General features: G+C 38.3%; 1 protein-coding gene across 1 annotated transcript in view; it reads right to left on the bottom strand.

Moving 5' to 3' along the window:
- The window catches only part of LOC114653489 (uncharacterized), a 96,954-nt gene that overhangs the window by 33,278 nt on the left and 48,660 nt on the right, over positions 1-15,016 (bottom strand). Inside the window, exons 4-5 of the mRNA XM_028803844.2 lie at positions 14,777-14,872; positions 7,473-7,565 (exon numbers count right to left, since the gene is read on the bottom strand). Of these exons, the coding sequence (XP_028659677.2) occupies positions 7,473-7,565; positions 14,777-14,872 (189 nt within the window). The remainder of the gene's footprint in view (positions 1-7,472; positions 7,566-14,776; positions 14,873-15,016) is intronic.

The raw sequence follows: 15,016 nt of genomic DNA, 5'->3' as shown, positions 1-15,016 counted from the left end.
AAACATCTTGATGTGACCCTGCATTCACCAATGCACCTGTTTTGTACATCTGCCTTTTATTATTATGTGCTCATGATTAGCTAGAGCCTACACTAAAACACCAAACTGGGCTCTCTTAGTTCTGGTAATAGTCCCCTCATGACGCATCCCACTGGGGCTTCCAGGATGTAAACTCACCTTCTCACCTGTCCACACCATGTGGAGTGTAGAAAAAAATAACAATCTCATAGTCAAACCAAAAGAGAAAAAAATTAGGCCTGTGACTGTGAGGGTGTCTCTTCTTTATAGCAGGCTTGCTCCGTCATGAACTCTGTTACACTGGCACAATGAAGGAACCATCTGAAAGCACACTCTCACATGCAAGTCTGTCTCATGTAGTTAGTCAACCTGATTGTTTGACTTTACTTTGTTGCAGAACTACTGCCAGAGTCTCCAAAGTTAACCAGGCGAACATTGTCCAATATTTTTGTGTAAGAAATTCTTGATTGAAGGCATGGGATTAACATGGAAACTATCACAGAATGCCTTTGTGATCTTTCAGATATAATGTTATTTTCTGTATGTGTATACGTTTGACAGCCGCTCTGTTAACAAAGAACTTTGTCATATATTAGTCAAAATGAATGTATTCTTTGTAAAAAATGTGTTGCTGCACTGTTGCTATCTTCTTTTTATCAAACACTGTCTTGGCATCTGTACTATTGCATACATCTTCTAAACATTTGAAGGCCTTCATTTCAAAACCTTGAAAGGCTGAAGTCTGTCACAAATGAAGTATCAGCATGAAGCACAAAAGTGATATTATAGATTAAATGAATATAGTAATAGTTTATTATTTATTATAGTTTGTTTAACGGAGTCATCAACATGTATGAAATCGCTTTATACAATGGGTTCTACATTTCAAATATGTAAGGTCAGTTCCCATTACTTGTATTACACTTTATACAATAATAATTTATTTATATATTATGGCTATAGGGTAAGCAGCATCCCAATGGGACACTTTCAATGAAGTAGGGTATAGTTATTTTTTAAAATTAGTAGATAGATGGTTGATGAGCTTTTAGCATATTGCTGCACCACTTACAAATTATGGAATGTTGTAATAGAACTTGAAATGTTGGAATCTTTTAATGATTAGTTCTGCATTATGGCAACATATTAAAATTTACGTCACATTTTCTCTGTTTGAATCTTTATAGTTCTGAGGAGGATGCTATACATAAACTGTATACAGCAGTTAAAATTAAAATTAATTCAAAAGAAGTTAATTAGGAGCAAAAACAGGTCACTCATTAAGAAAAGGGTTAGAATGAAAACCTGCAGCCACTGGGGCTCTTTAGGACCGGAGTTGGAGACCTCTGGTATACAGATTGCCACAGATTATATGATTCCCATTACATGATTCCCAATCATAGAATTCTATGTTAATTACTATAAATGAGGTAAATAAATGTTAAACCTGTAATAAAAATGTAATATAAAAATGATCAGAATTACACATATAACACAAGTAAATTGAACATCAACAAGCATAAATAAGAAAGCTAATAAATCAAATATCATATATAGCACAAAGTTTGTGGTGGTAATAGTTCATCTGGTATAGTGGATGAAATAAGCTGTCATTTTATAAATGCAATATGGAGGTGAAATTGGAACAGTCCTAAATAATAGAAAAGCAGTTCAATCAGACCTGTGACATATAAGTGAGTTACAGCTAACCCTGGCAGCTTCTTTTACTCGGCTATTAAAGGTCAAGTATTGTACCATTTCACAGCAGGCCATGTTTCCTTTTCATCTGCAAGTGTCATGAACTGCTTCATAAAGAAATTTTTTATCAACTCTGACATCTTTCTCTGGGTTGAATTGTTTTGTGTTTCAGGATCTTTCCTTCAGTTTCTCTATGCTATTGCTCACCTACGACTAGCTTGTGGTGTGCAGTGGTGACTGAGGACATCCCCTGCAGATACTCTCCAGTGGCCATGAAGTAAGAGAAGGCACATACAGTAAATACTATTTAAGACAGGTATATAAATCACACTGGATCATAGACAGTGCAATGAAATACCTATAAAGGAATATTTTAACACTAAATACTGTAGATACATTTTTGCAGCTATTGTAATATTTATGTCACTTCTGGTTGCAACTTTAGTGAAAATGCAAAATTCTCACATGCTTATTGTAATTTATTCTATGAGTAAATTTACTTTTATGACATCAGTATCATTTTACTCAGTGGTCTTTAACACTGGAGGAACTAAATATACACTTTTTTTTAAAAAAATAAGAGAACACTTAAATCACATATCAGATCTCAATACATGAAATGTTCAAGTGGAGTTTTTTTTTCTGAGTAATACTGTGTAATTTATTGGGAAGAAAATAAAATCACCAACCCATTGAGGGCTGGATTCAACATCACACCAAAAATTAAAGTCAAAAATTGAAATCACAGGCTAAGCCAACTTGCATGAATTTTATCACGGCAACACATAATGTGACTCAGTAGTGTGTATGGCCCAATGTGCCTGTGTGCACTCACAACAAAATCTGGGCATACTCCTGCAGTAGACGGCGGATGATGCCCTGAGGCATCTCCTTCCAGACCTGGATCAGGTCATCAGTGAGCTCCTGGAAAGTCTGTGGCGCTACATGGCAGCATCAGATGCACCAATACATATGTCACAGAGGTTCTTAATTGGATTCAGGTCTGGGGAATGTGTAGGCTAGTCAAAGGCATCAATGCCTTCATGATCTAGGAACTACCTATAAACTCTGGCAAAATGAGGCTTGGCATTGTCCTGCACCAGGAGGAAACTAGGGCACACTGCATCAGTATAAGGTCTGACACTGGCTCTGAAGATTTCATCCTGGTACCTAACAACAGTCAGGATACCGTTGCCTAGCTTGTGGAGGTCTGTGAGACTCGTCAAGGATATACCTCCACAGACCTTCATTGATCCTCCGCCAAACCAGTGATGCTGGATGATGTTGCAGGCTGCATCATGTTCACCACTGTGTCTCCAGACTCTGTCATATCTGTCACATGTGCTCAGTGTGAACCTGCTGTCATCTGTGAAGAGAACAGGGCGCCAATGGTGGAGCTACCAATTGTGGTATTCTCTGGCAAATGCAAATCAATCTGCACTATGATGGCCTGTGAGCACGGGTCCCTCTAGAAGACATCGTGCCCTCATGCCACCCTCATGGAGTCTGTTTCTGACAGGTAAACCAGTAGCCAGCTGGAGGTCATTTTGTTGGGATCTGGCACAAAGGCAAAATTGGCAAAACACCTCACACAAAGGAGCAGATACTGGTTCTGCTGCTAGGTTGAATGCCCTTGTACAGCCCTCGTGTAATGGCCCATCTCCTACATGCTCTTCAGACTGTGCAGGGAGACACAGCAAACCTTCTTGTGTCAGCATGTATGGATGTGCCATCCTGGAGGAGCTGGACTACCTGTGCAACCTGAATCGGCTGCAGGTACTGCCTCATGCTACAAGTAGTGACAAGGACACTATCAAAATGCAAAGCTGGAAAAAAATATGAAGGGAGAAATTATATATACAGTGCATCCGGAAAGTATTCACAGCGCATCACTTTTTCCACATTTTGTTATGTTACAGCCTTATTCCAAAATGGATTAAATTAATTTTTTTCCTCAGAATTCTACACACAACACCCCATAATGACAACGTGAAAAAAGTTTACTTGAGGTTTTTGCAAATTTATTAAAAATAAAAAATCTGAGATATCACATGTACATAAGTATTCGCAGCCTTTGCTCAATACTTTGTCGATGCACCTTTGGCAGCAATTACAGCCTCAAGTCTTTTTGAATATGATGCCACATGCTTGGGACACCTATCCTTGGCCAGTTTCGCCCATTCCTCTTTGCAGCACCTCTCAAGCTCCATCAGGTTGGATGGGAAGTGTCAATGCACAGCCATTTTAAGATCTCTCCAGAGATGTTCAATCGGATTCAAGTCTGGGCTCTGGCTGGGCCACTCAAAGACATTCACAGAGTTGTCCTGAAGCCACTCCTTTGATATGGCTGTGTGCTTAGGGTCGTTGTCCTGCTGAAAGATGAACCGTCGCCCCAGTTTGAGGTCAAGAGCGCTCTGGAGCAGGTTGTCATCCAGGATGTCTCTGTACATTGCTGCAGTCATCTTTCCCTTTATCCTGACTAGTCTCCCAGTTCCTGCTGCTGAAAAACATCCCCACAGCATGATGCTGTCACCACCATGCTTCACTGTAGGGATGGTATTGGCCTGGTGATGAGCGGTGCCTGGTTTCCTCCAAACGTGACGCCTGGCATTCACACCAAAGAGTTCAATCTTTGTCTCATCAGACCAGAGAATTTTCTTTCTCATGGTCTGAGAGTCCTTCAGGTGCCTTTTGGCAAACTCCAGGCAGGCTGCCATGTGCCTTTTACTAAGGAGTGGCTTCCGACTGGCCACTCTACCATACACGCCTGATTGGTGGATTTCTGCAGAGATGGTTGTCCTTCTGGAAGGTTCTCCTTTCTCCACAGAGGACCTCTGGAGCTCTGACAGAGTGACCGTCAGGTTCTTGGTCACCTACCTCCCGATCGCTCAGTTTAGATGGCCGGCCAGCTCTAGGAAGAGCCCTGGTGCTTTCGAACTTCTTCCACTTACGGATGATGGAGGCCACTGTGCTCATTGGGACCTTCACAGCAGCAGGAATTTTTCTGTAACCTTCCCCAGATATGTGCCTTGAGACAATCCTGTCTCGGAGGTCTACAGACAATTCCTTTGACTTCATGCTTGGTTTGTGCTCTGACATGAACTGTCAACTGTGGGACCTTATATAGACAGGTGTGTGCCTTTCCAAATCAAGTCCAATCAACTGAATTTACCACAGGTGGACTCCAGTTAAGCTGCAGAAACATCTCAAGGATGATCAGAGGAAACAGGATGTACCTGAGCTCAATTTTGAGCTTCATGGCAAAGGCTGTGAATACTTATGTACATGTGCTTTCTCAATTTTTTTATCTTTAATAAATTTGCAAAAATCTCAAACTTTTTTCACGTTGTCATTATGGGGTGTTGAGTGTAGAAGTCTGAGAAAAAAAAATGAATTTAATCCATTTTGGAATAAGGCTGTAACATAACAAAATGTGGAAAAAGTGATTAACTGTGAATACTTTCCGGATGCACTGTATATATATATATATATATATATATTTTGTCACGCACGCAGGCGCGAGTTAGGGAGCTGTGGAACGATCCAAAACGTAACGCGACAGCATATGCCAGACGGGAATGGCGGGGTACTAACCTCTCTTTCTTTATCTCTGCAGAAAGAAAGATGCAACACCGCCATGAATCCTCCTGAACATGGTCTATCAACACGACACTTCCGCCTTCCCTCTGTCTCACCCCGATGATGTCAGCAGTCCCAGCATCCATCTCGGTTCTTTCCCATCAGCCTATTCGTCCATTTCCGGTCCCCCTTCATAAATGTTCCCCCCATCCGCCATGATAGTGGAGGGTGTTATGAAACTGTTGTATTTTGCAAGTACTTTTCTGCACTTTTCTACAGTATACGGGGCCGGAAAACTCCAAACCTTTAAGTGCGTTTTGTGCTTTCTTTACAATATATATATATATATATATATATATATATATATATATATATATATATATATATATATATATATATAAATACAGTGGAACCTCGGTTCACGAACGTCTCGGTACACGTACAAATCGGTTTATGACCAAACTGTTGCCTTGGTTCACAACCACACACTCGGTATAAAAACAAGCCAGTTTTCCTTTCGGTTTGTGCGCACCAATGATTTCCGCACGTGTTGCATTGTTCTCGGTCAGACGTGCGTGCTTGCACGTGCGTGCATGCTTTCGCAGAGAACTCTTTGTGCTCTATTTCATTTCCCTTCCAGTTTGTATGCGCCGATTACTGTATTTAAGCACGTGTTCAGCCTCTTCCTGCTCATTGTTCTTAGTCAGACATGCGTGCTTTACCTGTGAACTCTTTGTGCTCTACAGTATTTCGTGTGCTTTTGCAGTTAACCATGGCTTCTAAGCACTGTAACCTCCTCTCCACCCAGTTCCTCCTCACTTCATGCCAGAACTCAACTCATGCAAGGTTAGTTTTCTTGGTGGTTTATGGTTAGTTTTTGTATTATGGATTTTTCAAATGTTCATTTTTCGGTTCATAGCGTGAATTGTTGCAATGTTACTTTTCTTGGTTGTTTATTAAGCTACGGATTTTTCAAATGTTCCTTTTTTCCCTGTGCTTAAAACTCATTAAAAAAAAGTGTTTACAGTGATCGGTTCGTATCGCTATAGCGCGAACTCTTGCAATGTTAGTTTTCTCTGTTATTCAATGTTTTTGCATTTAGTTTACTATTACGATGTGCATTCTATGGTGTAATTAACTATATTTGTGCTTAACAATCTTTAAAAAAATATATTTACATACAGTTTGTACGGTCTGGAACGGATTAATTGTATTTAGATACAATCCTATGGGGGAACTTGCTTCGGTTCATGACCAAATTGGTTTACGACCAGAGTTTTGGAACGAATTATGGTTGTGAACCGAGGTTCCACTGTATATACAGTGTATATTTTTTTTGCATGTGTTTTTTAACCATTGCCATTTTATGGCTCTGTTGTTGTGATGTGACGGCCCATTGGAAGTTGCATGTCATGAAGTCATCAATGTGATAGTTTATAAGCTGGTAGTGCTCTAATGTGCTTTCTTTGTTAAACATTGACTTAGGGGTTTTTCTATTACATCTTTGACTTTTGATAACAATCATGATTTAGTCAGTTTGGTCCTGACAGCTCAATAGGCTTCTGATACTGAATGTTTATTAACTTACATATTCATCTCTTGGCCCCTGACTTTTCAGCCTTCATGGCCTGACATATTTCCACTCTTTGGTAGAACAGTAAAACTCATCAATATCTCTTTTTCATCAGTTTTCTGTTATTTGAAAATATCACTGCGTAACTTTGGAAAAGAAAGTGTTATGTGGAAGCTTATAACCAGTAGATAGTGAGATACAGTATTGAGATTAATGACAATCAATTTGGAAGAGATCAGTTTAATTACTGATTCATCTTGCACCAAAACACACATCAGAAAAAGAAATCTTCTCCTTTCTTTAACTTAATTATCTGCTCCTGATTCTGTGAAAGGCCTTATGTTCAGTTACCATAAGAGTACTGAAAGTATTTGTTTTTATACAGTTCTTTGACTATTTTCTGTAACTTTTATTCTTTGTAGAAATATTATTTCTTTTTCTTAATTGGGGTTTTGCAGACTGTATTCTATTTTTGGCTAAGAATATGTGGGTGTCCACTTGCTGATGTATTGAACAGATTATATAATCAGTATACATATTTTCATTATTTCAGATGATAAACAAGACTAGGCATGATAATATAAGAACATTAAAGACTACTTACTGGGAGGCTCAGAGGAGAGAATGACCCACTGTGAGAAGGAGGCTTTTGTTTTTTCTTTTTTTGGTTATCGACCTGTCTCTTCACCCTTTTGTCCTGAAAGTATATGGGAATGAAAACTGTTATGGAAATGTAACTAATATTTGCAACTGGAAGATTACTTTGACTCTTATTATACTTCTGACTTTAAGGTTAACTGTTGCCTTTGTTGTCTTCCTTTTAATTGGAGTTTCTATTGTTTCCAGAGATCCAAGACGATCACAACATTGTGATGTCGAGACGTGGTCATGTTGTGGTTTGAATATAGTCTGTGGTTTTGGCAGACATGTTTAGATCATCAGCTCTTCTGATGTTTTCTTTTTTGGAAAGCATTTCACAATTTTTTTTTTCTTTCTTTTCTTTTCTTTCTTTCAGTAGATTTTACATTTTTTTTAAGATTTTGCATCTATTTCTTGTGCTCCTGTTTGTTTGTTCAGCTTTTTTTTCAGCTCAGTGGTGTTTATACCCATTATGGGTTACTTTATATAGACAGGTACCCACAATAACTTTGCAGATTCAGGAGTTGGATAAGCTTTTGTGAGCTCAGAATAACATTTTACAAAACTGAACGTTTTTTGTAGAACAACTGCAAGTAATGCTAAACAGAGAAAGACAAATGCAGTTTGACTAAAGAAATTCTGTCAAAACTAACAGGAATAGCAAAATATGTAAGAAAAGCTGTTTACATTTTCAAAGGCCTGAAGTTTCCCCAAAAGGAAATCTCATAAAAGTTACAAGATTGCAGATACTCTTATGTCTAGGTTATCAATTTAAAAAGATCTCATATTTCAAGTTAAGACAGAGATGCTAAACTTTTGGTAAAAAAGGAATTTAATAATTAATAACAAACCATCACAATTATGAAAAACCAGCTGCAATTATATATACATTCAAAACAAGAACAGCAAGGTCAATTTACAAACATGTTTGATTTCATATTTACATTTACAAATTTACAATTACCCAAATTATTTTTTTAAATCATATTTTGTATTAGCACAAGGGCTTCCAACATGTTTTACTTGGGCATAAGAGTTTCCACATAGTAAGAGACTAAGAAACATAAATAGATCAAGTAATTTCCTCTTTGCCTTCATGGTGTTATAAATTAAAATATCCAAAGTCAGTAAATGTATAATATCCATACTAAAGGCTGAAATCTTTGTATTCTTTCTCATTTTCCAACTAGACCACCATGTTTCAGGACTACAGATGTTGCTGTTCTTTTTTTTATCTTTTACTGAATTTATTAAAAGCATATAATGTTCCATGGGGCGGCACGGTGGCGCAGTGGGTAGCGCTGTTGCCTCGCAGTTGGGAGATCTGGGGACCTGGGTTCGATTCCCGGGTCCTCCCTGCGTGGAGTTTGCATGTTCTCCCCGTGTCTGCGTGGGTTTCCTCCGGGCGCTCCGGTTTCCTCCCACATTCCAAAGACATGCTGGTTAGGTGGATTGGCGATTCTAAATTGGCCCTAGTGTGTGCTTGGTGTGTGGGTGTGTTTGTGTGTGTCCTGCGGTGGGTTGGCACCCTGCCCAGGATTGTTTCCTGCCTTGTGCCCTGTGTTGGCTGGGATTGGCTCCGGCAGACCCCCGTGACCCTGTGCTTGGATTCAGCGGGTTGGAAAATGGATGGATGGATGGATAATGTTCCATATAATCAAGTCAAAGTTAACAAAACTAATCCCATATGTTTTCCAAACATTAAAAACTGTGTATGGTGGAAAAAGGTGATTATTATGTAGAGGTGCCACAGATAAAATATTCTCTAACTTGAAGTGCTTCCTACATTGGTTCCATATTCTGAGTGAATGAAAGACAACTGGGTTGTTAGTACATTGACGATACCTTGTATTTATTGGTGTACAAAGCAAGGAATATAAAGAAAAAAAAGATTTGATTTCTATTGCGGACCAAGCTAATTTGTGTTTATCTATGTGTGTCAATGTCCAGGTTCTTACAGCTTGTATATTTGCTGCCCAGTAATAGAACTGAAATTTAGGTAGAGCCTAACTTTGTAGGGTAGCCCTTTGGATGCATGGATGTTTCAAATTCCAAATAAATGAAGTTATGATTGAATCTAGTTTCTTAAAAATGATTTGTTAATGTACAGTATATGGGGATGTTTTGAAATAGAAATAGAAGCTTAGGGAGGATATTCATCTTGATAAGATGGAGGGTAAACCATCTATCCATGTCTTGTTTAAGTTTTTCTAAGCAGACAGCAAAATTTTGTTGAGAAAGAGCTTTATACTGTATTTACTTGTGATGCTTACTCCTAGGAATACGGTATAAACTGATCTACAATGATAAAAGGGAATGTGTCCAATCTAATGTTGTTTGCTAGAGAATTCACTGGAAAAAGCACACTTTTGTTCAAATTAATTTTGAGTCTAGATATCTTTTGAAATTCTACTAGTGCAGTTAAGGCTGCAGGCACTGAATTTTGTGTGTCTGATATATACAGTACCACATCAACTGCATATAGTGATATTTTCTGTTCAAGTTCTTCTCTGAAAATCCCCTTTACCTCTGATGCCTTTTGTAAGTGAACAGCCAATGGCTCAATGGAGATTTGAAATGGCAGTGGTGATAAGGGGCATCCTTGTCTGGTAGCACGGTCTAGTTTGAAGTAGTCTGAAATAATATTGGTAATACAAACTGAAGCTTCTGGACTGGTATACAGTAGTTTGATCCATGCGTATATGTTCGGGACAAACCCAAATTTATGCCATGTGGTGAGCAGGTAGCCCCATTCAACAATATCAAATGTTTTTTCTGAATCCAAAGATAATAAGATCTCCAGAGTGTTAGACTTTATGGGTTGTAGTGCCTCATCAGGATACCTGAATAATGGATGGGCTGGGGGAGATACTGTCTTCAGGGCTTTATCTCCCCCAGGATGATAGAGGGTAGCCCCCCTGGATTGCTACAGCACCACGGATTCCTGCAGGGCATGCTGGGAGCTATGGTTTGTGACAGCACTATTGGGTTCCGTGGGTGCCACCAAAGGTGCTGCAGAGCCTGCACAACCCTACTACATTGAGTTTCCACCAATCCTATAAAAGGAGCCAGCTGCCACTACACTGGGATCCAGAGTCAGGAGGAAGTGGACGAAGCTTGAGGGAGGAGTGAAGGTGGAAGAAAAAGAGAGAAAGAAGAGTGAGAGAAAAGTACTGTGGTGAATTGTGCTTTGTACTGTGCTGTATAAGGTGTGGAGCGAAGGAAAAGAGCTACCCCACTGAAATAAAGCCTCTGTTATGATGGGACTTGTGCCTCTGTCTGTCATGTTGGGTGTTTGGAGAGCTGTACGTCCCCTGGTGTCCACAGGGTGAATGTATTACATTAAATAGGCATCAAAGATTGGAAGCTAAGTGTCTGCCTTTGAGAAATCCAGTTTGGTCTTGTGATATTACCGAAGGCACCACTTTCTCAATCCTTCTAACTAGAACTTTGGAGAGTATCTCGACATCATTATTCAGAAGTGAGATTGATATGTATTTCTTAGGAAAAACATTAATTAGATTAGATTATTTATTTATAAAAGCACATTTAAAACAACAGAGGATGCACCAAAGTACTGTACAAAAAAGCATTAAAATAAACACAATACAAACAATCATGCAAAAACAGATTAATAAAAGAACCAATTATAACATCCACCACAATCCCATCATACACAATGAAAGACAGAAGAAAACAAGTAGGTCTTAAGACAACTTTTAAAAATCTTGATAGAGGATGAAGACCTGATGTGCAGGGGCAAGTCATTCCAAAGCCTAGGAGCAACAACTGAAAAAGCTCGGTCTCCCCTTTACTTCATATCTTGGCACTACAAGGAGCAGTACTTGGTAAAAAGTTTGAGTTAAAAATGTATTGCCTCTGGCTTCTATAAATGTTGCTAATAAAAGGGGAGCTAACTTAATTGAAAATGTTTTATAAGAACCAGCAGGGTAGCCATCAGGACCTGGGGCCTCATGTATAACGCCGTGCGTAGAACTCACACTATAACATGGCGTAAGCACAAAAGCGGGATTGTGCGTACGCACAGAAAAATCCAGATGCAGGAATCTGTGCGCACGCAAAATTTCACGTTCTTCCACTACATAAATCCCGATCCGCGTGAAAAGTAACGCACGTGCACGCGCCTTCTGTCCCTCCCCAACTCCTCCCAGAATTACGCCTCTTTGAATATGCAAATCAATATAAATAGCCTTCTGTGAAAAGACAATGGGAAAAGCACAGGGGAAAATATAAGAATTTCAGCGAATACCAAGTGGAGGCAAAGGAAAAACGTACTATTTGTTGGTGTAAACAGTGGTATAATCAACAAAAGAAAGTTGATCGAGTGACAGAGTGTCGGAAAAACTCGAAAGATCAAATTCACAAAGTCGCACAGTGCCCGAAATAAAAAAGAAATCACATATCAAAGTCGCTGTGAAAAGGCGAGTCGTAGCCCACCGTCTGAGTGTCATATGAAAGCGTATTAGGGTACAAACAAAAAACATAGGCACACAGTGGGAAAAAAGCACGAAATGTCAACTTTAATCTCGAAATTTCCACTTTAATCACATAGTTTATTTTGCCATTAAAGTAGAACATCATAAACTTCATCTTAAAATCGTTTATTTTACTAGTTCCTCAAGTAGCATGTTAAAGTCTTTTTTCTGTATTTGATCTTCTATGTGCTCTGTGTGTGTGAATCACTACATGCTTCCGTTCTTTCTCTTTCTCCGACAGGACACAGAATGCATTACATTCGAGATATTACAGCTCTCTGAATAATTAAAATACTGAGATGTATACGTGATATCATTTTCATGATGATAGGAATGAAAGCATGTTATTAAACATGGGAACACGGTGGCGCAGTGATTGTTCATATCTCACGCAAGAGGCTTGCGGTGCCATGTGCGACTTTCGATGAAATAATTTATTACAGAAGTACTGTCTCTTTCAAACGTACTAACCTCCAATTCCTGTCCATACTTTTCTTTCTCCAATCGCCACACAATCAGCTCTGCAATAGACGTTAAGCCATTTGTAAGCTTAGAACGCCAATTCTTCAAAACTTTTAAGGAACATTGAAATATCTTCGTAGTACATGTTTAATTATTCTATTCGTCTATCCTTCCAGTGTCGCGTCAGCACCAGAAAGAATACAGCGCAAGGCAGGAGCTATCCTTGAACTAACTATACGCTGCGGCACCGTGTCCTCACATGTTTAATTATTAACAATACAGATTATTTAAATGAAGTTAAAGTTTTATCTGTATACTATAAGCAACATATTTTGCTGCATTTCATCTTAAAAATGATACTGTCATCATACGCGCTTTATAAAGTAGCACAGGTTGTGCAATATTATAACTGTAGTGTAAGTTTACAGTGAGGTGATTGTACTTATAAGTACAAACAGTTCTACAAGGAGCACTTGATGGACTGATTGAGTGCGTTTATAGTTATTGGGATGAAACTGTTTCTGAAACGCGAGTGAGAGTACTGTAATATGGAAAAAGATGATCCGCAGTGGCAACCCTTAACGGGAACAGCAAAAAGAAGAACAAGATGCAGTGAGAGTAACAACGCTAAAGCAGTTATGGTATTTGGAATACTATGGCTATTCCCTGGCCCATTATATTGCTACATGTTAATTACGATCAGATGCATTACACTAATAAACAATATGCAGTTAATTTCAGTGTATTTATAAAGCCGCGTCAGGAATGTGGAGCTAAGAAAGAAAGGATGAGCACACAGGAACAGTAGTTTGACCATTCTGTGGACCATTATATTGTTACAGGTTAATTACAATCAGATGCATTAAATTTATGAACGATATGCGGTTAATTTCAGTGTATTTAATAAAGCCGCCTTCGTGGATGTGGATCTAAGAAAGAAAGGGTTATCACACAGGAACAGTAGCACTGCTTTGACGCTGGGTGCCGCCAGTCTGCAAAACCGAGCGGAGAAATTGCGTACGCCAAGGTATGAGTTACCGTGGAAATGTGCGAGGCTTTACGCCAAGTTTAGGTTTTATACATCGCGATTTGAGCGTGGAAAGGTTCGTACGCAACATTTCTGTGCGTACGCACCGTTTATACATGAGGCCCCTGGTGCTTTCCTGCTCTGAAGTGAGTTTATAGCATTGAGGTTTGTAGAGGTTTGTCCAAGTCCTCTCAATGAGAGTATCTAGCTGTGGTAATGTATCTTCTGTTCTTTGTTATACTGATTTTTTATTCTTTGATTGCCTCCATCGCCCTTTCAGTTATAATATAAAGTGATTATATGTAAAAATTTTGTGTACCTTTTATATGCTCTGTTGCATATTTGGGTTCTCATTTATTTAATGGTATTGTACAACTCTCCTCAGGATATTTGGTCTTAAAAAGCTCCAAATAATTTAATTGATAAAGATTATTAGCACATCAGCACTTGACTTTAATTTAGTGATTTTTAGTAAAGTGTTTCAGAATACTGTGACATCTTATATTATTGGTCATTTTTATTTTGAGTACTTCATCCTGTGCATGTATTTATATATTATCTAAAATCTTTAATAGGATGCAAATACTGTAGTTTGTTCATATTTTTAGATCCTAGTTTATACCTGGTTCTGATATAGGGGTAGTAGTCCTCAAAGATGTGATCCTTGATCAATGACAGGATAAATTTAAAAGAATATCAACTTTAGTGTGAATATTATGGCTTTACTGGTTTTGGGCCACTTGATAAGTACCGAGTAAAATATAACACCATGAAGCTAAGGAGAAACTCGCTGATCTGATTTGTTAGACTGTTAATATGTGTAAGCCTTTGTGCACAAGTAACAATTTTGGAAGCCCTTGTTCTCAAATAAATAAAATTCTTTAAAAAGTTGTGGCTGGGTAATTGTTAACTTGTAACATTTAATATGAAATGAGGGCTTTTTGCAAACTGATTTCCCTATTCGTTGTTTTGAAAAAGAAACATGCCTTTTTAAATTTAATATATAAAGTAAACTTCAAAAAATGTTTACAGGACCCTGTAAATTCTACTTCACTAATCCTTATTCAATTTGTTTGTATATAGCAATATAGCAAATATATATTCAAAACTATACATGTGTGCAAATAGTTTAAACAAATGCAAAATAACATGCCACAATGCAGAATAATAAGACAGTATGCAACATGATTCCATACATATGCACATATACACATAAATGTGCATATAAATTGTGCAATGGAAAAACATGAATATTCTTACATAGTATTATCAGAAAGTACTTACACTAGCAGATAATTCTTGATCACTCAAACCAGAAAAAATTCCTGGCCTTGGTTTCTTTTTGGGCTGTCCGTTATCCTGAAGGTTCCTCTTGGCTCTCTGAATCAAAAATTGTTTTTTTAAGCATAACTTTTTCTATGACATTCCATAATCTGATTTTTATTGTATTATGATTTTAAAAGATGACCCATTCTATCTTAAGGAGTTATCTTTGAGTCATTCATAAAGTGTAGTTCTTTCTCT

The sequence above is a fragment of the Erpetoichthys calabaricus genome, chromosome 6 (genome assembly GCF_900747795.2).
Source record: "Erpetoichthys calabaricus chromosome 6, fErpCal1.3, whole genome shotgun sequence".
Classification (NCBI taxonomy): Eukaryota; Metazoa; Chordata; class Cladistia; order Polypteriformes; family Polypteridae; genus Erpetoichthys; species Erpetoichthys calabaricus.
This window is presented reverse-complemented; position numbering and strand designations above follow the sequence as displayed.